The following is a 23,825-nucleotide window of genomic DNA, read 5'->3' on the forward strand; positions in this document are numbered from 1 at the left end:
TGGATATGGGGTTCAGTGGGCCCAAATATACATGGACGAATAGAAGGGAGCTTTATAGCCTTATACAAGAGAGAATTGATAGATTTTTTATGAATCCTAGCTGGTGTCTTCTCTATCCAGATGCTAGAGTGTCGCACTTAACCAGGTGTCACTCAGATCATTGTCCTGTGTTGATGGAAACCAATCCCAAGAGACAGCTACAGCTCACTTAACCTTTTAGATTCCAATCTTTTTGGCTGTCGGACCCCTCTTTTTCGAGTGTGGTTAATCAGGCTTGGCAGCACCCGAGGAAGCTTATGGAAGCAATTGAAGCCTTTTCTAATCAGGCCAGTGATTGGAATAAAAATCACTTTGGTAATATTTTTCATAAGAAGAAAAGAGTGTTGGCCCGGCTTGATGAGGTGCAAAGAGCTTTGGCCAACCATCCTTCTTCCTCTCTAGTAGCTCTGGAGAACCAGCTTATCAAGGAGCTGGATGTGGTGATAGAGCAAGAGAGGGACCTTTGGGCTCTTAAATCTAGAATTAACTGGATGATCTTGGGAGACAGGAACACAGCTTTTTATCACGTTTCAGCGCTGGCTCGCAGGAAACGAAATTTGATCACTACAATTAAGAATGAGGCGGGGGAGTGGTTGACTGAGGAATGAGAGGTTGCGAATCACTTCAGAGAACGTTTTTAAAAAATCTACACTACTGCGCAGGAGGCAGCTTTCTATGATTTTAGCTATAATATGCAATGGCAACCAAAGCTCTCGAGTGAAGAAAAGAATAGTATTAGTCACACGATGACGGAGGAGGAAATTAGGGTTGCCCTATGGTCTTTAAAAGCTTTCAAAGCCCCCGGCCCTGATGGGCTTCATGCTGGCTTCTTTCAAAGATTTTGGCTTGTTGTGGGAAGATCAGTGAGTGAGGAGGTTCATGCTGTTTTTAGAGAGAAAAAAGTGCCCGAGTACATGAATAGAACAAACATTGTGCTCATTCAGAAAACCCAAGGCCCTGAATCCATTGGTAAATACCGCCCCATAAGTTTGTGTAACTCAGTTTATAAGATAGTGTCCAAAATTTTGGTTGGAAGAATTAGACCCTTGTTGGATCAACTTATTTCCCCTTGCCAAGCAGCGTTTGTGCCAGGTCGGAGGGGTGTTGATAATGCTATTATTGTGCAGGAGATTATTCACACCATGGGGAGAGCTAAGGGAAAAGGTGGTTATATGGCTCTAAAAATTGACTTAGAGAAGGCTTACGACAAACTTGAATGGAGTTTCATTAGAAGTATGCTAATCAGATACAACTTCCCTGATAACCTTGTTGAGTTAATGATGAGTTGCATATCATCTGTTTCGACATCAGTGTTGTTTAATGGAGGAAGCCTCGAACCTTTCAAGCCTTCTAGAGGTATAAGGCAGGGTGATCCGTTGTCCCCATACATATTTATTCTATGTATGGAATTTTTAGGGCAGCTCATCCAAGAAAAGTGTGAGGCTAAAGCTTGGTGCCTGATCAAGGCGTCTAGAAGTGGCCCGGCCTTCTCTCATCTTTTCTTTGTGGATGATCTTGTGCTATTCACTAAGGTGAATGTAAAAAATTGCAATGCCATCAGAGAGGTCCTAGATACCTTTTGCAAGTGCTCTGGTCAAACAGTAAGTGATTCTAAATCTAGGGTCTATTTTTCTCCTAACATGGATCCTGATGATAGGGAGGCTTTTAGTGATATTCTTGGCTTCCGTCAAACAGAGTACTTGGGAAAATACTTAGGATTTCCAATTAAACACCAAGGAAGCAATAGCCAGGACCTTGGTTATATTTTGGATAGAGTAAAATGTAAGCTTGCGGGTTGGAAGGCTAACCTCCTCTCTATGGCCGGAAAAGCTGTCTTGATTCAAGCCTCATCCTCAGCTATACCAGCTTATCTTGTGCAATGTAATCTGCTGCCTGGAAGGTGTTGGATGGTATTGATAGAGTGAACAGAAATTTTCTGTGGGGATCAACTGAAGATAAGGGGAAAATGCATTGGGTGGGCTGGAAGAAGGTTACAAGATCTAAAGAAGAAGGGGGTTTAGGGCTTCAAACAGCTAAGGGAAGGAATACAGCTCTGTTGGCAAAGCTGAACTGGAGGTTCCATACGAAGACAAGGCCTCGTGGGCTAAGGTTTTGAGGATGAAGTACTGTAGCCCGCAAAGAATTAATTCGAGAAATGCTAGTAAGCTCCCTAGTTCTAGAATTTGGAAGGAAATGTTGCAAGGTGAAGAAATTTTTTAAAAAGGAACTAAGTGGCTGCCGGGCTTTGATAGTAATCTAGATTTTTGGAATGATAGTTGGACTAACCATGGTCCTTTAAGAAAGATCATTCAGGGGCCATTGTCTAGAGAGGCCGCAAATCTAAAGATTAAGGATGTGGTGGATTTTACTGGCAGATAGGATTGGTCTTCGACTCAAATGACCTTTCCAGAGGAAGTTTATAGAGATATTAAGGCCATCCCAATCCCCCTTTCGACCAGAATAGAGGATAGGTTGACTTGGAAGTATTCAGCCAAGGGTGATTTTGAGCTTAAAAGTGCATATAGGCTTGCCACGAATCCATTGAGGGATGCTCCTTTCCAAGGGAAGTGGATTTTGGAAATTAAAAACTATGCCAAAAATTCAAATCTTTGTCTGGAAATGTATGCACCAAAGCATCGGGGTCAAGCATTGTTTAGTGGCTAGAGGGTTGCAAGTTGATGGCCGCTGCCCTCAATGTCATGCTGAGGAAGAATCCATTTTACACATGTTGCGGGATTGCCCCTTAAGTAATAATGTGTGGCAGCAGCTGGGTGGGCAGGTAAAATGTTAATTTCTATTCTTTGAGCCTTCAGGAGTGGCTAAGCACTAATGCCACAGCTACCTCTTATCATCAATCGGGCCCTCTACCTTGGAACCATGTTTTCTTATTTGGTATTTGGATGATTTGGAAAGACAGGAACCTAGGTATCTTCAAACAAAAAAATCCTAACCCCAACTTAGGCAAAGATGTAGTGGATCGTGCTTTGGAGTTCTTTTACTGTGCGAACAACGGTCTGGTCACCAAAAGAAAATTCTTGAAAAGCATCAGGTAGGAGAAGCCGTGGGCTGGATGGATCGCTTTGAACACTGATGGCTAGGTAACAGGCAGCACCGGTCAGGCAGGTGGAGGTGGGCTAATCAGAGATGATAAGGGTGATTGGGTGACGGGTTTTGCAAGAAGGATAGGGAATGCAAACAGTTTCATGGCAGAATTATGGGCTCTCCGCGATGGCTTGCAGCTGTGTCTTCAATTGAATGCCCAATCTGTTATCATTGAGTTAGATGCTAAAGTTATTGTGGATGCTCTTAACTCTCCCACCTCTTCAAATTCAAATTCTATTGTATCCTCTATCTTGGAAGATTGCAGACATATGGCTAATCAAATTCAACAAAAAAGGTTCAGGCATATCTACAGGGAGGCAAACAAATGTGCTGATTTTTTAGCTAGAATGGGTCTGCTGCTTGACAGTGATTTTATTGTGTTTTCCAGTCCGCCTGTGGACTTAACTAGTATTTTGGAGGCTGATGCCAATGGTTTGTATGTCAATAGGCTCTGTTCTGAGCCTTTGTTTGCTGTTTAGTTCTAATGAAATTTCCTTTCTACCAAGAAAATGTACAGGCCACCACAAAGCTCTTGTTTTGAAAATATACAGGCCAAATAAGGCACTGTTCTTTAATACAGGCTGTCTTGTCTGGTATCAAAAAAATAGAAAGCACACTAGCCCACCGACATATTTAACTCGATTTAGATTTATATTTTAATTAAAAGTATCCACACATTATTTTGAAGTAGATTTAAACAGTTTACGAGGTACAACTATACACATTTCTCTACATTAACAATAGTCAATATCATTGTATAAAAAAAAACATTAGTCAATATCATTGCCCGAAACCTTCATAGACTGTTAAGATTGCATTAACTAGAGTTTCACGTTTCTTATAGGTATGTGCTGCTTAACTTTGATCACTATCAACTTCCTTGACCATAAACTCAATGGTTAGCCTAATGATCTTTAAGGGTATCTTGGAGTCGCCCTCCAAAGAATTTCTCTTTGCAATTACATTGTGAGTTGGACTAGAGATTACACACATCTAGCGAAATAATCAGGTGCTCGAAGAGCTCTGGATCCATCCTCATTAGCCCAAAAAAAAATATCCTTGATCATTGTTTGAGTTGCAATGAATGTTACTTCATGGGTCATCATGCTTTTTATTGGTTTTAATGGCTTTGATGCACTTTTAGTCATTTAGCTGGTTTGATGCTAGTTATGTAAGTGCCATGATGAATCTTTTAGCTCTTCACTACTTTGTAGACCATGAACTCAACATAGAGAAGAAAAAAGGATTTTAATGTTTTTGGGATGTCTTACCAACCCATATGAATGTGCCTATGTAGATATTTAGAATATTATTTTGCTTAATTGGTCACTGATCAAAACTTTTTTGTCACAAAACAAGGAGCATCACCTATTTTAAGAAATTATTGCTATTATGGAAACTATCATAATCAATGTCTTTAAATGGAGTAGTCACTTGAGACCAGGGGCGTAGCTAGGAATAAATACATGGGGGGGCCGGGTTGTAACATAAATATACTAAATATAATTCTTAAGTCTATTGGATACAAAATTATCAACTTTCAAATAGAGAAAACAAAACGCCAAAAGAAAAACAATCACACGCACAAGACAGTATTTACGTGGTTCGGCAATTTGCCTACATCCACGGAGTTGCAGGGATTTCACTATTATAAAAAAAAATTACAATGTGCGGCTACAGTGTTTTTCTTTCTCAAAAACAACAACAAGACAAAACCCTAATCACAAAAAAAAGGCTTTTATATCTTGCGCACAGGATTCACAATGGGCTACAAAACGGGCCAAAAAATTTTTGTCTGCCCAAGCCTCTGCTCCATGGACTAAGCCTCAGTAAATCTTCCATTAAAATCCACACAACATTATTCAAGTCAGGTCGGGTCATCAACCGGATCAAATCATGCCTGACAACGATTTTTCATGGAATAAAATTCATCTTGTCGGATTTCATCTTGTTGGTTGATAGGAAATTCACATATTTGTTTACGTGATCCTGGATCACGATCTATCTCTTCAAATTGAAGTTTTGGACATTTGGAGGGGTGTTCATCAGGTATTGAAGTATTAAGATTTGTTTCTACAGCCACAGGTGTCCTAATTTCTGAATTGCTAGCATCTTTTTTCTTAAAGAATGCATCAATTGTTTTTCGTTTGTTCATAATTCTTTTAGCTTTAAGAATATGACTCAAAAATTAACCTGAAAAGAATTTTAAAAAAAAAATTAATTAGAAATTTTTACTTACTTATATGAATGTTATTCATACTCAAGAAAAAAACAAAATTTTCACTATAATTTAAACAGTCAGCCCATTTTTAATACAACTTTAATTAATAATAACCCCTCAAATAAAAACAAAAATAATTTAATTAATTTGTCTTTTATAATATATTGGTTAATTTAATTATATAGCTTTAATTATTATTGTTTAGCTTTAATTTAATTTTCACTATAGCTTTAATTATATAGCTTTTATTATATATTGGTTAATTTAATTACATTACTTTAATTATTATGCTGCACCCGACCCATGTGCCCATAGCAACAGACAAGCACAAAATGCGCCCCAATCACAATAGCTAACTGCAATCAGAAAATTTCTTAATGCCAATTATAAATCATAACACACGTTACACTAAATGACAATTAATATTTTACCAAACACCAACACATTGAGTCACTGACCAACAACAAAAAGGATAAGATAATGCCAAATTTAAAAAGACAAAAACACTAAAACAGGCAAAAAGCAAAACCAGCCAAAGAGCCAATCAGAGAGCCACAATTCAAAAGAGAGAGAGACACTTACCGAGATGTGAGATCAGAATCATCAGATAGGCTTAGATAAAGAATAAAGAGTCTTCATAAATATTCATTTCAATTTTTTCCTTCAGTGAGATAAAGAGAGAGAGACTGAGAGAGAGTTAGAGAGAAAAACCTTGAGGAAGGGCCGGGCCGTAGCGGAGGGAGCAACTGCCAACAAGCACCGCTGCACCGGAGCAGAGGCAGCACGATCTGCGATCTCCGATGAGGCACTGACAGCTACGATCTGCGAAAAAAGATTTCAAATTTTCAGTGAGATAAAGAGAGAGAGATTGAGAGAGTTAGAGAGAAAAAGTGAGAAATACCTTGAGGGAGGGCCGGAGGGAGCACCAGGGGCGGAGCAGAGGCAGAGAACTCTGCGATCTCTGATCTCCAATCTACGTTCTGTGATCTGCAATGAGCGGCGACCGGGCGAGCAACGACGATGATGATTGAGCTGCGGCGACGACGACGGCGACGTGACCGTGGTTACTGGGTTTGGTTTGCTGGGGACCTGGGGTTTGGTTTTGGTTTGTGTATTGGGGTTTTTTTTTTTTTTTTTTTTTTTTTTTTTTTTTTTTTTTTCAAAAAGTCACAACATATACAAAGAGATCATGTCAACCATCCCAAGAAGAAAGGGTTGTTGGCCGCTAGATCTCTACCAGTATGAAGGTTTTTGGTACGGTCCATATACCTTAGAAGGAATATTGTCGACTCAAGACCACTTCAAACCTCAACCCAACAGCGTGATCTTGAGTAGTGCTCCAAAAGCTGGCACAACTTGGTTGAAGGCCCTGAGTTTTTCCATTATGACACGATCCCAATTTGACGAGTCCACAAACCCTTTACTCACCAAATTATCACATGATTTGGTACCCTACATGGAGTTCCAATTTCTTTCAAACTCACAAACTTTGGATCTCAATGTTCCACTTTCTGCTACACACATTTCCTACACTTCCTTACCAAAATCCATTATAAATTCTAGTTGTAAGATTGTTTACATATGCAGGGATCCAAAGGATGTATTTGTATCTCTGTGGCACTTTTCTCAAAAGTCAGAGTCGGTTACTAAGGCCATGGAAGATCTTCATTTGGAGGATGCATTAATGTACTTTTGTGAAGGATTATCTGCTTCTGGACCATATTGGGACCATGTACTGGGGTATTGGAGAGCTAGTTTGGAATCACAAGAGAGGATATTGTTTTTAAAGTATGAAGATTTGATGAATGATACCGTATATTGGGTGAAGGAATGGCTATGTTCATGGGTTACCCTTTCTCCTTGAAGGAAGAAGAAAAAGGTGCAGTGCAAAAAATAATAGACCAATGTAGTTTTGAGAACATGTCAAGTTTGGAGGTGAATAAAAGGGGATCCCAGAAATTCGACCAAAAGAGATTGTGAATAAAAACAGCACATTTTTTAGGAAAGGTAAAATTGGAGACTGGAAGAATCATCTTACATCTGAAATGGCAATGCAACTTGATCAAATAACCAAGCAAAAGCTCAACGGTTCCGGGTTGACTTTGGATGCTGCATGAGCGAGCAGTTTACACTCCTTTCATATTTCATGAATGTAGTTGAGTATGGCAACAAAATAAAATATGGGACTAAACGCTTTTTTAGCACCTAAAACAGCATGAATTATCATCATTTTGGTGTAAGGACCTCTTGTAGGATGCTTTAATAAGGTGTGGTTAATGTCAATTAGTGTTAATGTATTTCTAGTGTCTTTAATTGTTCAAAGCTCAAATGATAAGATGTTAGATATACACATGTAAGTGAAGTCTTATATTGAATAATTATGTAAAAAATGAGTGTTGATATAACATAATGAGTTTTTAATTTGTAGGACTTGTTTGTAGCCCATAGAGAGATCTTGAAGGCCATAGAGAGGTAATGACTTTCAACCAAGGGAGAGATTGTTGGGATATATGTATAATTTGTTCTTGAAAATTTATTGAAGATAATTTGTTCTTCTTGAAAGTTAAACACTAATTAGGTCTTAATGCAGTTAGGTCTTAACACTAATTAGGTCTTAAAAGTTAAACAATAATTTGTATATATGTTGCCTTTTCAAGTTTAGCTCAAAAATGCAGTTTTTCCCTTAATTTTTGGGTTGAAAAGTATGAAATTTTGTTATATTTGGGCTAAAATATTTTATTTTGAATTTTAAAAAAAATATACAAAAAAGACACTAGTAATTATAAATATGAGCCCTAAAAATGCAATAAAAATAATAAATATTTAAAAGTCTTATTCAGTTTACTTTGGTGCTATTCAGTCCACATTGATCCTATTTAGTCCACTTCAGCCCTATTTGGTCCACATAATGGTCTTATTTGGTTCATTCTGCTTACTTTGGTCCATTTCAGTCTTGTTTGGGCCATTTGGACCTACGCGGTCCACAATGATCTTATTCAGTCCATTCTATCTACTTTGGTCCTATTTAGTCGACACTGGTCCTATTTGATTCACTTCAGTCCTATTCGGTCTAATTTGGTCTAATTTAGTCCTATTCGGTCCATTACATCTAATTTAGTCCTAATCTATCCATTCATCCTTACACGGTCCACCTTGTTCCATACAGTCCACTTTGGTCCTATTCTGTCCAATGTGATTATGTCAAAGGGAACTCTATGGACGTATTTGGGATTTTGATTTTGAGAGATGTTTTGTTGAAGCAGCGGATTGTTCCAAAAGCTTCTAAATCTATATGATTGTGTAGCTATTTGGTTAACTAGTGAATATCCTATTTAATGCGCAAATATATTATAACTTCATAAAAAACAATTTAAATGATTTTTATAGTTCATTATAAAACTCGTTAGGTAGTATTACTATTATATTTGAGAATCGGTTATATTAAACATAATTAAAAAGTGGGCCAAAATATAAAAACACCCTATGATGTTTAGGTGAGTTGCAAACTAACCTCCCAGGATTTCAATTAGTTCTTTTAATAATTCCTTGAGATTTTCGTATTTATAAATTGACCCTATGTTAAAAATTAAAATTTTCATTTTAAATTAAAATTATATAAAATCCATCTCCAGATTAGTGGAGATATACACCAATCTCCACCAAATCCACCATCGTTTCTTTCTCCCCATATTTCATTAGGTATACAAAGTGAAAACACAACAAAATAGAGAGAGAGACCAAAGATGAAGCAGAGAACTTGGCGGCTCTTGCTTCTTAGCACTTCTATTATCGAAAATCAAGCAGACTATTCAGGAGCATAAACTAACCTTAGTCCTCGTATTGAGTCTTGAGTATTAACAAAGAGTAGTCTTTGCCTCCTCTTGCTAGGTCGGCTCGGTTTGATTTCATGGTAAAGGAAAGTTCAATACTTCACAAAGGACACAATTATTTGTAGTATTGAGACTTTAAGGGCCGGGGTTTAAGTCTTCAAGAAAGAACTTCGCACACATATACACTTAGATTAGGCTAGAGTAGAATTCTATCTTGTAAAAAAAAAAAAAAAAAAAAAAAAAAANAAACAAAAACTCATAAAATATATATATATATATTTTTTTTTTTTTAAAGTAGAGGGTTTTCATGCTGGACCCCACTGTTCTCAATTCAATAGTTAACCAATTGGGTCTAGCTAGTAATTCTTGCTGGTTCTTAATTTTTTATAGCTTTGATGTTCATTAAGAAATAAAAATTAGTCTTGGTAGATAAATTGAGATCAAATTGAAAACCCACTCATGGTTCAAAGTTCAAACTCAACCAGTCAACCATTAAAACCAAGGATTTTGCACCAGGCAATTCAGGATTGGCAAGTAAGGGAGGCCTTATCAAGAACCTTACTGACCAATAGGTTTGTTGTTTTGCTCAGACCATATGTTTTACAACCAGCATGGCCATGGAACTTTGAACTTTATTGGATGGTCTTAAACTAGCCGCCAACTACGGAGTATGCAACATCTTTCATGATTGCAAAATAATATTGAGGGACTTTATTCCATCCAAAAAAAAAAAAATTATTGAGGGACTTTAGAATAGTTGTGACTTGTAGTGCACTGTCCTTTTACTTGAATAAAAATTAAAAAAAAAAAATCAAAGAGAATATATTTTCAAAGACATAGTGAGTGTTTAGATTCACGTTTGCAGTTTGCAGTTTGCAGTTTTTTTACAGTAACCATAATGTTTATGCACATAGATTTGCTGTGCAAGAAACAAAATGCAAAGTTCATGCACTATTCATGTATTGTTCACGCACTATTCACAGGTTCTACGATACTATTCATATATTTAAAAATTATTTTACTACAGTGTTTTCAATTTTCAATTTTCAGTTTCAGCAAAAATAAGTTGTATTCAAATGGACCCTATATATTCAAAAGGAAAATAATAGAATATTATCCTCATTAACTTTAGGACACTCGACACTCGTTCAAAAATCAATATATTTAAATAAGCTATTATTTAATTCTACATAATAACATAAATAATTTAGAAATTATCATTGGGATTATTATTCAATACTCAAATATGGGATGAACAGAACTTGGCCGAGGTGGCCTAATTTCAGAGTCTGGTTTTAACACGACTTTGTTCATCACAATGACAATTATAACCTTGCCCATTTGTGCAAGTTACACCACTCATGGTAGCTCTCTATAGTCTGGCCCACTGACATATTTAACTCAATTGAGATTTTAACTCTTTTGAGTGTGAAGTCCAAGTCAATACACTTTTTCTTCAGTGGCTGCTCAGATTGTAAAAACTCTAGGGACTTTCAATCTCAGCACTTGTAGGTATGTGCTGCTTATATTTTGATCATGTCTACTTGACCATCTTTTGATTAGTAATGAATGTTAATACTTTAATGGGTCATCATGCCTTTTATTGGTATTGATTGCTTTGAAGTGATTTCAGGCATTTAACTGGTTTTGATTCTGCTTATGTAAGTACCATGTTGAATCTTGAAGTTCTGCAGTACTCTGTAGACTGTAGACCATGAACTAAACATAGAAAAGAAGAAGGAAAGAAAAAAGGAAAAAGAAAGGTTTTCAGGGATATCTTACCAATCTATATGAATATATACTGTAGATTGACTTGCTTAAAATGGTGGTGACTGGTGAGGAATGGCCAATAGCCAGTACATAGTATGTGAATGGCTTCGATTATGATTCATCAAAGTCATACTACTTTGTGCAAGAAATTTAGAGTTGCTTGGGAACCCAACTTTGCCTCAAGCTGGCCTGTGGCTATATCATAATATAAGCAAGGCCAAGCAAAATTTTTAAGGCCTTAAACAGGAGTATCACGTATTTTAAGAAATTCTTGCCATTGTTGATACTATCATAATCAATGTCTTTATACGGTGTAGTCTCCTCAGAATGCATCTAGTATTAAATCACTGGAAAGTTATCCATCTATTAATGCTCATGTATCCAGGATAATGGAGGGTGAACCCGTTAATGTTAACGAGTTTCAAGAATTGGCTAGGCAAGCTCTTCCAAAAATGTATTATGACTTCTTTTCTGGGGGAGCTGAGGATCAATACACCCTGAAAGAGAATGTGGAAGCATTTCGCAGAATAACGTATGCTGCTGCTAATTCAGTTGGTGATTTTTGCTGTAAACTGGCTACAATAATTTCCTGATCACTTTCCACTGCTTCTCAGGTTCCGGCCTAGAATTCTTGTAGATGTAAGCAGAATAAATTTGTCGACTACTGTACTGGGTTACAAAATCTCAGCGCCAATCATGGTAGCTCCATCTGCTATGCATAAGTTGGCACATCCAGAAGGTCCAAATCTTCTTGGAAGAGTTCTCAGTCTCAGTTGAAATTTGTTTGGATTCTTATTTAAAAAAAAAAAAAAAGCAAAAAAAAAAAAAAAAAAAGTTTTCTGGGATATCTTACCAATCCATATGAATATGTATATGTGAATATTTTCAATATTGTGGATTGACTTGCTTAAAATGGTGGCGACTGGTGAGGAATGGCCAATAGCCAGTACATAGTATGTGAATGACTTTGATTATGATTCATCAAAGTCATACTACTTTGTGCAAGAAATTTAGAGTTGCTTGGGAACCCAACTTTGCCTCAAGCTGGCATGTGGCTATATCATAATATAAGCAAGGCCAAGCAAAATTTTTAAGGTCTTAAAGAGGAGTATCACGTATTTTAAGAAATTCTTGCCATTGTTGATACTATCATAATCAATGTCTTTATATGGTGGAGTCTCTTCAGAATGCATCTAGTATTAAATCACTGGATAGTAATCCATCTATTAATGCTCATGTATCCAGGATAATGGAGGGTGAACCCGTTAACGTTAACGAGTTTCAAGAATTGGCTAGGCAAGCTCTTCCAAAAATGTATTATGACTATTATTCTGGGGGAGCTGAGGATCAATACACCCTAAAGGAGAATGTGGAAGCATTTCACCGAATAACGTATGCTGCTGCTAATTCAGTTGGTGATTTTTGCTGTAAACTGGCTACAATAATTTCCTGATCACTTTCCACTGCTTCTCAGGTTCCGACCTAGAATTCTTGTAGATGTAAGCAGAATAAATTTATCAACTACTGTACTGGGTTACAAAATCTCAGCGCCAGTCATGGTAGCTCCATCTGCTATGCATAAGTTGGCACATCCAGAAGGTCCAAATCTTCTTGGAAGAGTTCTCAGTCTCAGTTGAAATTTTTTTGGATTCTTACTTGCTCATTGTGATTATTCTAGGAGAGATCGCCACCGCCAGAGCAGCAGCTGCATCTAATACTATAATGGTATTGATTTTTAAATATGGAGCTAATTTTCTTGCTAAGTTTCATGAATTGTAAGTTATTTTTCATTGCAGGTTTTGTCCTCCATGTCTTCCTGCACTATCGAGGAGGTTGCTTCCAGCTGCAATGCCATTCGGTTTTTTCAATTATATGTATTCAATCCTTCTTTAGCTCTTATAATTTCATTGATGAAATGTATATTTCTTTAGCAGCAACACTTTCTTTTGGTTGCTTTCTTTGTCTTTGTATTGGTGATTTTGTTGTTAGCAAGTCGCACTGTAATCTGATATTCGTCTGGGAATAGGTATATAAGAACCGAGATGTAGCAGCTCAGCTAGTTCAGAGAGCTGAAAGAAATGGATACAAGGCTATTGTGCTGACAGTTGATGCTCCCATGCTTGGTCGAAGGGAGGCAGACATAAAGAACAAGTAGATATTATCTCCTTTTTTTTTCCAACACTAATCATTTTATTCCCTTCACAGTTGGGTATAAAGTTCTCCCTGTAATGGTATTTATGTTCCTTTCATGCTAACAGAATAGGCTTGATCTTAAATCTTATTTGAAATATGACCGTAATAAGTCCTGCAGAATGATTGTGCCACCGTTAAAGAATATTGAAGGCCTTGTATCAACTGAAGTGGACAATGTGAGTGAAATTGTGTAACTCCCAATTGCCACATTGAAATGTGCCAGATGCATTGAATTTAAAAAAATGGACACATGTATGCATGTTAACTGAAGTTTTAATCTTATTTTTAAAATTTTAAAACTATAGCTTTTATTGTTACTACTGAATCAAATTTTCTGCAGGATGAAGGTTCAATTTTAGAAGGTTTTGCCAAAGGGGCCCTTGATGCTTCTTTGTGTTGGAGGGTATAAACGAGTAACCTATTCTGCTTACCTTTTAATGTGCTGTTACAAAAATGTTTGGAAGATTTTACTTGGAAAATAGTTTTTTTTCCCCTTCTACATAAATTTTCAAAACTAGTTGTTTTACTCATTATAACACTGATTTTAGTGTTATGTGTTTTAGTTTGTGCTTTTATAATGTAAAGGTTGAGACGTAAGATACCATTGGAAGTGCCTATATGGTTTCACTTTTTATTTTTGCTTGCTGAGGGTGTGTGCAAGGGCCATGGTTTCTTACATTCTTATTAGTTTAACTGAAGTGTCACAACATACACAGGACATAGGATGGTTAAGATCTATAACAAACTTGCCAATTCTAATCAAGGGAGTACTCACTCGGGAAGATGGTAGGATCTCTATCTTATGATATTTGCATCTCATCATTATAATACTATCACTATTATTACTCATGAAGATGGCAAGGTCAAGCTTTATTACTGATTCTCACCTCTCTATTTTGCATCTTCCCTATTTTTTCCTTCCCTTAGTAACAGGAAGAACATTCTCTGCCTTTGAAACTTTAAACTTTCAATTAAAATTTCAGTTAATCATCCTTTTTATCTTTGGAATTTCAAGTATAGGAGGCCTGTTAATCATCCTGATTGTGTGATTTTTTTCTCACAATTACCTTCTCTATCTGCTCTGCCAAACATTTTTATGTAAATCACTTTAAATTCTGCATCTTTTCACGCTCTTGATAATTTACTCAGATCCTTGAATGTCATGGTTGCTTTACTTTCTGTTCAACATTCAAATATCCTATACATTTGATGTACTGTCATGGACAGCAATAAAGGCAACAGAAGTGGGTGTTGCTGGGATTGTTGTCTCTAATCATGGGGCTCGCCAGCTTGATTACACTCCTGCTACTATTACTGTTCTGGAAGAGGTGAAGTTTTATCTCTACTGCTTAGCATATGAATATTATTCTCATTGGGTGTGTAGGTGTAAACACAGATTCTACATTTTGCATCTCTGTGCTCCTTTAATATAGATGTTAACAGTATAAGGGTTTAGGGAAGTTTTGTACAAGGTAATGCTGTGACTAGACATCCTTAACATTCAAATTTGTATGAAATTTTAGCAATTTAATGCAAGACCCGTACGTGACCATGCATTCCTGCACAGGACTTTTCTGTCTGGATTTGTGTAGAGTTACACCATGCTCTCTGGCATGCCAAAGTTCAATCAGCAATTGTGGATATTTAGGCATCTTGTGGTTGCAGGTGGTTCATGCTGTTGGAGGGAAAGTTCCTGTGTTCCTTGATGGAGGAGTGCGGCGAGGAACAGATGTCTTCAAGGCATTAGCCCTTGGTGCACAAGCCGTCCTTGTAAGCTCTCCACCCCAAACTATTTAATTCATGTAACTAACTTATGAATCTTCTCTTACACCATTTCTTCACATGCAATGTCCGCCTTGTGGTTGCTATATAAAGAGAACAAGTAGTATTTTTTGGTCAAGCGCTTGTGTAATTGCTTTTACATGAGTTTCAACTGTCAATGAATGTCAGTGAATCCAACTGATGCCTTTTTGGGAAGCAGCTCTATCGCACTCTGCTTCTAGATTGCCTTTTTTTTTTTTTTCAACTTATTGTCTAATTTCCGTCTAACTTGCATGTGCAAATAAAAAACTTTTAAGTTGCTCAAGATAAATTCCTAGATTATTGAAACACTTTGAGAGTGCTGGATATAATTATAGGAGTGACACGCCTTGGCAGTGTTAATCCTCAACACTCAATTTTTGCTTCTCTCTCCATCCCAAAGTCAATGCTGATATTTAGAAACCTCTTAAAATTTTATGATTCTTGGCCAAAGCTCTCTAAACTCTATTGTAATCTATATATTTATTATTGCAGATCGGAAGGCCTGTTGTCTATGGGTTGGCAGCAAAGGGGGAATATGGGGTGAGAAAAGTCATCCATATGCTGAAGGATGAGCTTGAGCTCACCATGGCACTGTCTGGCTGTCCTAGTGTGAAAGATATTACTAGAAGCCATGTGAGGACAGAGCATGAAAAAATCCATTCACTGCTCTAATAAAATATTTGAAGCATTAGGACAATGTCCTAAAGAAAAATGATTTAGATCATCAATAATATCTATACATTTGTAATTACATTGTTAACAATAAGTAACTGCGTATAGGTGTGGAATATGTTGAAATTTCTTCAATGATCAAGCTGGCATGTAGATAGTGGAATGGGACCATGAATATTATCTTCTGCCATATCTATGTCCGTTTTATAAATAAATGTGGTTCTATATGTGGAACCATGAAGTCCATGTTAAAGATATGGGTTCAGAGCAGAAGCTCATTGTATTCTCCTACTCTTAAATTGTACTAGGAGTTTAAGGATTGATATTTTCTTCTTTTCTATCGGTAGATCTTTGTAAAGTTCTACAGAATAAAACAAAAAAAATGCAAGCTCAAGCTCATACCCTGAAAAATTATTCCATAAACCTGGGCTGAAGGATATGCGTCTCAAAGTTATTGATTGAAAAATGCAATTTGAAATGGGGGGACATTTTTTTTTTCCTTAAATTCTTATAAGTAGTAAAGACCAATCATAGTAGATTGGTAGCATGGTAGTGAGGGAATTTCACGGTGGCAATGCTGAATTCACTTCTGGCTTGGAGCTTTTAAGGCTGATTAATGTGATGGAGCCAAGCTTGATGAGAAGAGAGATGGGCTCATTGATGCATGGGTGTTGCCAAAAAAAATGAGCAGGTATTAGAAAAAAGAAACCTCGAGTACCTGTTTATAACTATCAAATTATCAACAACAACAACAACAAAAAACTGATTGAAAGTGGAGAATTATAGCCAAAGTCAGCAACTACTTCCACCACATATCTTTAACTTGGAAAGCCTTGAATTAGTATTGTTGTGATAAGTAATATGGCCCAAGGTTCTTTGTTTCCTTAGGCAGTCTTTAGTCTTTACCATAGCATGGATCAATAATAGTGACTGCTCTGGAAAGAGAGAATGATGAAACAAGGGGTTTCATGGAGAAGATCTTGCAACTTTTGAGTCTAGGATTCTATTTTCAACTCTCATCTGGTGTCAATTAAAAAGTGTTGAGGGTCGCTTTTTTTTTTTTTTTTTCACGTTTTACACCTTGCCATGTGTCTCGCATCTATTAGACATCTTTTAGTGTAGGTTTTTTCTAAGGAAGTCGGGTCTGACATCTACATGGCATGGGCTTTAGGGTCCCATTTTGCCATTGCCAATATGTGCACAAGCATTAAATCTGGTCCAAGAAGCTTTGCTGCAAAATGAGCTTATTCTCCTCTTCTACTACCGCATAAGAGGCTGTTCTCCACTTTCTGCAGAAGGAACATTATTATGTTGTTAAAGTGAACTTTTCACCGCTTTCTGCAAAGGGAATGTTACGCTACTTTCTACTGAGGCTTTCTCCACTTTCTGCAAAAGGAACAGTGCTCTGCTTTCCATTGAGGCTCTCCACTTTCTGCAGAAGAAACATGTTTTCTTTACTATTGCAAGTCTACACAAAAAGACACTAAAGCCCAAAGAAAGTTCTCATCAAGCAAATGTTAGTTCGCAATGTGTTGTTAGAAATAAAGGAGAGATAATACCTGAATTTTCCTTGAAAATTATACAATTTGATATTACCAAAAAGAGGTGGCAGAGATGAGGCGTGGACCAAGTCACTGTCTTGAGACAAATCGTGCCGTCTACGGTATATCCGATGTAGTTAGACAAATAATTTCTGCACGTTGCCCCCAGGATACAACAGCCCAGCCACCTTTGCTGATTATCCTTGCGAGCCTACACTGCTCGTAGAATATAAGCTCTCTATAGTACTTTCTTTTCCCAGAAAATTTTGTAAAAGATAGAATATTTTTGTGAGTAGTAAAAAACTATAGATGATAAGTGTTTACGACAAAAAAATTGTTTTAGAAAAGTCTGTAGCTTTCTAAAATAAAAATGTGTGTGTGTGAAACTTTTATTTCTTTCCATATATATAGAACTAGATATGTTGCTTGTCCTTAGCCAGAAAATAAAACGTTTGATAGCAATTAAATAGTCAAAACGTTACTAAAATTAATATATACAATCAATGGCTTCTTTTTATATATATATATATATATATATAATATAACCGGAAAGTTATCTTTGCCAAAATCTCAATCTGTACGTTGGAATAAAGAAAAAGTCATAAAATTTTGAAATTAATGCCCCAAAATTACGTTGTTGTACATTGTTACAATATCATTTTGAAAGTTTCTGAATATATATATATATATATATTACAATAAATTGCTGGCTGTTTGACTACTTTTCAAATAGTAAATATTTATATATATATATATATATGGTAACTGTAGGGACTCAATTTGGATTGGTAGAAGGTTTCTGCTGTGAGTTCATCTACGGGGATTGTAGAGTCTAGGGACAAAGGTTTTGTACTAGATCTAAAACTTCTCTTTACTATAGTGGATTGCTTTTCGGGAAGGTTTCCCCCCAGGTTTTCACTGTGAAACTGGTTGGTTTCATTGGTTTTCCTGGGTCATCATATCTTGTCTTATTTATTTTTTCCGCTGCATGATTTTGACATGATATTGATGTTTGTTTGTTTTAACAAGTTTGATTCATAATAAATCTAATTAACAACTTGGGTTTAAAACTTGTTAATTCTATCAACCGGGGTCTATATTTCCCAACATTCTGGGGGAGCTGAGGATCAATACACCCTAAAAGAGAATGTGGAAGCATTTCACAGAATAACGAATGCTGCTGCTAATTCAATTGGTGATTTTTGCTGTAAACTGGCTACAATAATTTCCTGATCACTTTCCACTGCTTCTCAGGTTCCGACCTAGAATTCTTGTAGATGTAAGCAGAATAAATATATCAACTACTGTACTGGGTTACAAAATCTCAGCGCCAGTCACGGTAGCTCCATCTACTATGCATAAGTTGGCACATCCAGAAGGTCCAAATCTTCTTGGAAGAGTTCTCAGTCTCAGTTGAAATTTTTTTGGATTCTTAATTACTTGCTCATTGTGATTATTCTAGGAGAGATCGCCACCGCCAGAGCAGCAGCTGCATCTAATACTATAATGGTATTGATTTTTAAATATGGAGCTAATTTTCTTGCTAAGTTTCATGAATTGCAAGTTATTTTTCATTGCAGGTTTTGTCCTCCATGTCTTCCTGCACTATCGAGGAGGTTGCTTCCAGCTGCAATGCCATTCGGTTTTTTCAATTATATGTATTAAATCCTTCTTTAACTCTTATAATTTCATTGATGAAATGTATATTTCTTTAGCAGCAACACTTTCTCTTGGTTGCTTTCTTTGTCTTTGTATTGGTGATTTTGTTGTTAGCAAGTCACATTGTAATCTGATATTCGTCTGGGAATAGGTATATAAGAACCGAGATGTAGCAGCTCAGCTAGTTCAGAGAGCTGAAAGAAATGTATACAAGGCTATTGTGCTGACAGTTGATGCTCCCATGCTTGGTTGAAGGGAGGCAGACGTAAAGAACAAGTAGATATTATCTCCTTTTTTTTTTTCCAACACTAATCATTTTATTCCCTTCACAGTTGGGTATAAAGTTCTCCCTGTAATGGTATTTATGTTCCTTTTATGCTAACAGCATAGGCTTGATCTTAAATCTTATTTGAAATATGACCATAATAAGTTCTGCAGAATGATTGTGCCGCCGATAAAGAATATTGAAGGCCTTGTATCAACTGAAGTGGACAATGTGAGTGAAATTGTGTAACTCCCAATTGCCGCATTGAAATGTGCCAGATGCATTGAATTTAAAAAAATGGACACATGTATGCATGTTAACTGAAGTTTTAATCTTATTTTTAAAATTTTAAAACTATAGCTTTTATTGTTACTACTGAATCAAATTTTCTGCAGGATGAAGGTTCAATTTTAGAAGGTTTTGCCAAAGGGGCCCTTGATGCTTCTTTGTGTTGGAGGGTATAAACGAGTAACCTATTCTGCTTACCTTTTAACGTGCTGTTACAAAAATGTTTGGAAGATTTTACTTGGAAAATAGTTTTTTTTTCCCCTTCTACATAAATTTTCAAAACTAGTTGTTTTACTCATTATAACACTGATTTTAGTGTTATGTGTTTTAGTTTGTGCTTTTATAATGTAAAGGTTGAGACGTAAGATACCATTGGAAGTGCCTATATGGTTTCACTTTTTATTTTTGCTTGCTGAGGGTGTGTGCAAGGGCCATGGTTTCTTACATTCTTATGAGTTTAACTAAAGTGTCACAACATACACAGGACATGGGATGGTTAAGATCTATAACAAACTTGCCAATTCTAATCAAGGGAGTACTCACTCGGGAAGATGGTAGGATCTCTATCTTATGATATTTGCATCTCATCATTATAATACTATCACTATTATTACTCATGAAGATGGCAAGGTCAAGCTTTATTACTGATTCTCACCTCTCTATTTTGCATCTTCCCTATTTTTTCCTTCCCTTAGTAACAGAAAGAACATTCTCTGCCTTTGAAACTTTAAACTTTCAATGAAAATTTCAGTTAATCATCCTTTTTATCTTTGGAATTTCAAGAATAGGAGGCCTGTTAATCATCCTGATTGTGTGATTTTTTTCTCACAATTACCTTCTCTATCTGCTCTGCCAAACATTTTTATGTAAATCACTTTAAATTCTGCATCTTTTCACGCTCTTGATAATTTACTCAGATCCTTGAATGTCATGGTTGCTTTACTTTCTGTTCAACATTCAAATATCCTATACATTTGATGTACTGTCATGGACAGCAATAAAGGCAACAGAAGTAGGTGTTGTTGGGACTGTTGTCTCTAATCATGGGGCTCGCCAGCTTGATTACACTCCTACTACTATTACTGTTCTGGAAGAGGTGAAGTTTTTTCTCTACTGCTTAGCATATGAATATTATACTATACATGGATAGCCCATGATCCATGTAGCTTGTGGTTAGCCAGATGCGAGACCTTAATTTGATGCCTGAGGTGGCAAGCAAATAGAGGACTTGAGTTAGGCGCTTGAGTAGCGACTAGACTAAGATTTGTACGGTGTATTAAGTTAAGACATATGCTCTTACTTAAGAAAACTCCACCGTAGTATGTATTTCATACTACATGTGCTTGCTAGACCAAAAGCAGAGGTGAGAGAATAAATCCCTGCTTCTTCACCATGTGAGTCCCATGGATCTTTCATTAAGATCCTACTTATGCCCTTGTTACTTTTGACTATGTCATGAAGCTGAGGTTTTGATGTCTGCTACTTTGGCATGTTACCTATGGCCGTATTGGATTCGGTCTAAAGGGGCATTGCTGGGAAAGCGAATGGACCAAAGTTAAAGGACATAAGTGCAAAGGGAAGACTATTTTTTTAAACACATCCTTATATTTGTACTCATTGTTGATAGGTTAAAGTGCTTAAGGTAGTGAAATAATCGTGAGTACATCTAGATAGTTATGATGGATCAAGCATAAGTCTGAGTATTAAATTCAAGAGGGGTTAGAGATGCTTGATTCGATGTGTTAATATATGTCTAGGGCATAACAAGACACTTTAGGGATGTTGCTATGCTGGTCTTGGTATAAGATTTAGTATAGTGCTCCCAAATATGTTTTGTTAGGTGTGCTCGGTGGTCGCACAACCTATTTTCCAGTATGAACGCACTGAGAAACACATTAAGAGATGGATAATAGGGCCATGCCCACAGTGGATGAGTGGGAGATGTTAGAAACTAAAAAGAATATGGATGGACACCCAAAGTAGGCATGTCCTTCTGTATACCTCAGAATGATTATAACATCTAGGAGTTATGGAGTAATGGTTTAGGCCATTACTCTACCCCACTAAGTCCACTATCCCACTCAATATGAATTGAGTGGTGTGTATATAAACACCAAGAGTGGTACCCATTGAACAGTAGAACGAATTCTGCATTTCTCATAGTGTTTACAGAGTGTTGTGAGGCTCTTAAGTTGTGGGTTATGTTTGCATCACTCTAGTGGTGTGCAACACCATCGGAGAAACTTTTTTGATTTGTGGATTATACAAACTGGAATTTAGAACGTGTTTGAATAGCTGGTCTACATGGAGGCTGGCTCTAGACAGCATAGAACAATCTCAAAGCTTCTGTGTAATCATCGGTTTAGGCCAAGAGAGGTATGCCGAAAAATCGATTACTTATATTCCGCTGTAAGTTTCTATTTCTAACAATTTATGAGCTTTAACACCATATCTTAGAACATACCTTTGGACAAAGCTGAGTTGCAAGCAAATCGGCCAAATGTTGTCACAAGAATTAGATATCTAAATCAGAACAACAGAAGACACAAACTTGCAGGGATGAGGGGGAAAATAAAAGAGAGTTTAAATATCAGGAAACATAAAACTAACACTGCTGAAAAACTTTTTAGCCTATCAATCCATATCAAGCCATTGACTGCCTAATCAATCAATAAGCACACTCCTATCACTAGCGAATGGATGCTGGGAATATAACCAGACAAAGTAAACTTTTCTAAATAACCAATGCAACATATCAATGACTTTCCATAAGGATTGGATAACATTATTACTGTAAAAATGCTTTAGAAGACAGAACATGCGTAGGACACAGTTTAATATTTAATTTTTGTAATTAATTACTTTTAGCATTTTTAAGTAATTTTTTGTTATTTTAGGTTTAGGTAAATTATTAGGTTTAGGTAAATTATTTCCTTGTTTTAGGTGCTTTTAATGTTGTTTAGTCAAATTAGGGTTTCATATGCTTTTGTAGCCACCTTAGGGTTTCTAGCCACCTTAGGTTATCTTTTTACTATTTAAACTCATTGTAGCCTCCAAAGTTAATTTAGTTTTTCAGATTGTTAAAATAAAAATTTTGTCTATTTCTCTCTGGTGGATTCCAAAACCCTATCACCTTATGGATTCAAGGGACCCCTTATGGATTTGAGGTTTTCATTCAGAAGCTAACATGTTTAATTTCTTTTTCCATTCAAAACACAACGTGTTTGTTTTCTTGTAGTTTCCATGACATCAAAACATATATAGGCAATTAAAGGACAACTTCGATATCAAAACAAGTGTGGTGGAGGTGAAATGCATTGATCAATAGCTAAAAATGAAAAGATTCAATTAGACCTATAATGGGGGTAAATTTGCAAGAGAAGTATTGGTAGGCTGATTTGGAGGACCACTAAAAGGGTATCAAAGAAGACTAGGGGAAAGTTGAAGGTACTCAAAAGGGTAAATACAAAAGCACAAAAACAATATTATACATAGCGTTATACTATAAGTTATGAAATTTACTGTTTTTGAACCCAGGGGGTTGGCCAAGTTGGTTGGGCTTTTGGTCTCAAAGTGCTTGTACTGGGCTTGACTAGGTGTGCTCCCTAGTTCGAGTCCTGCTACCTGCACTTTGAAAAGAATTTCCTGGGCCAGTACTTTACCCCTTCGTGGGTCCACCTGGCACGAACAGTGATTAGTTTCTGGTTGAAAGTCTTGAAGAAACACTGTGGGAAACCAAAAAAAAAAAGAAATTTACTGTTTTTGAATGTGTTCTAAGTGATGCTCTCTCTTCCTCCTACTCTTTTTATTCTTAATGTTTGATCATTCTTCATTTTATTTTTCTTTTATCATTCTGCATTTCAAAATTTGGGGAGTGTGGTGAGTTGAGTCCATTGGTTTTGTGGGTGATGTGTGTTCTAGGTGTTTGTAAAAATTATGATTTGTAACAACATATTGTCCCAAGCATCCTTCTTTACAATATATTTTAGTAATTTGCAAACGCCTATAATTTCTCTTATTGAGCAACCACATCAGCTTGTGGAAAATTTTGCAAAATAGAAAAAGTCACTAATTTTACATAATTTGAGCAAAAAAAACCCACAACAGTAGGTGTAAAATTATGTATAATTGCAAGTTACGATTAGGCCTGTTCATTGATCTACCGGCACTGACTGAAACCGGTCTGACCGCACCGATCCGCACCTCTCAGGGCTTCGCCGAAGGTTTCCGGCACAGTGGTCGGCAGCATTTCTTCGGTACCGATATTGGACAGGTGCGGCCATCGGCGCCGAGACGTGCATACCGCCGAGAACCGAACCGCACCGAGTATGTTTAATATCTATATAATTTTGTTTTTTTTTTTAAAAAAAATATATGGCGTACTGAGCAGTGAGCACGGCGTGCTCTGTTTCTCAGTTTCTCAGTTTAAACAGAGCACGCCG

The 23,825-nt window shown here is 36.6% G+C and overlaps 1 protein-coding gene and 1 pseudogene across 4 annotated transcripts; both read left to right on the forward strand.

The window, feature by feature from the left end:
- The first annotated feature begins 10,591 nt into the window (after nt 1-10,591).
- Nucleotides 10,592-15,973, forward strand: LOC112018048 (peroxisomal (S)-2-hydroxyacid oxidase GLO4). Of its 4 annotated transcripts, XM_065761528.1 has the most exons (12): nt 10,592-10,704; nt 11,348-11,494; nt 11,577-11,701; nt 12,641-12,687; nt 12,759-12,836; nt 12,989-13,113; nt 13,274-13,331; nt 13,496-13,558; nt 13,872-13,941; nt 14,383-14,483; nt 14,821-14,925; nt 15,451-15,973. In XM_065761528.1, exons 2-12 carry the CDS (start codon nt 11,352-11,354, stop codon nt 15,628-15,630), a joined length of 1,095 nt encoding a protein of 364 aa, XP_065617600.1. In that variant the 5' UTR covers nt 10,592-10,704; nt 11,348-11,351; the 3' UTR covers nt 15,631-15,973. The 4 variants fall into 4 exon arrangements, with proteins under 4 accessions (XP_065617600.1, XP_065617598.1, XP_065617599.1 ...); XM_065761526.1 differs by lacking the exons at nt 10,592-10,704; nt 11,348-11,494; nt 11,577-11,701 and adding exons at nt 11,800-12,354; nt 12,437-12,561 and having other exon boundaries at nt 12,759-12,794; XM_024050558.2 differs by lacking the exons at nt 10,592-10,704; nt 11,348-11,494; nt 11,577-11,701 and adding exons at nt 11,802-12,354; nt 12,437-12,561.
- A 2,305-nt stretch (nt 15,974-18,278) lies between these two features.
- On the forward strand, nt 18,279-22,992 carry LOC112023615 (peroxisomal (S)-2-hydroxyacid oxidase GLO4-like; annotated as a pseudogene).
- The last annotated feature ends 833 nt before the right edge of the window (nt 22,993-23,825 follow it).

Source organism: Quercus suber, unplaced genomic scaffold (assembly GCF_002906115.3).
Source record: "Quercus suber isolate HL8 unplaced genomic scaffold, Cork oak 2.0 scaffold_417, whole genome shotgun sequence".
NCBI classification, from domain to species: domain Eukaryota; kingdom Viridiplantae; phylum Streptophyta; class Magnoliopsida; order Fagales; family Fagaceae; genus Quercus; species Quercus suber.

Excerpts from the sequence above, each read along its gene's own strand:
- LOC112018048 (XM_024050558.2), top strand. The coding sequence starts at position 12,131 with ATGGTGGAGTCTCTTCAGAATGCATCTAGTATTAAATCACTGGATAGT. Across the intron at positions 12,355-12,436 it reads GAAGCATTTCACCGAATAAC|GTTCCGACCTAGAATTCTTG; the intron begins GTATGCTGCTGC and ends ACTGCTTCTCAG. Across the intron at positions 12,837-12,988 it reads TTCGGTTTTTTCAATTATAT|GTATATAAGAACCGAGATGT; the intron begins GTATTCAATCCT and ends GTCTGGGAATAG.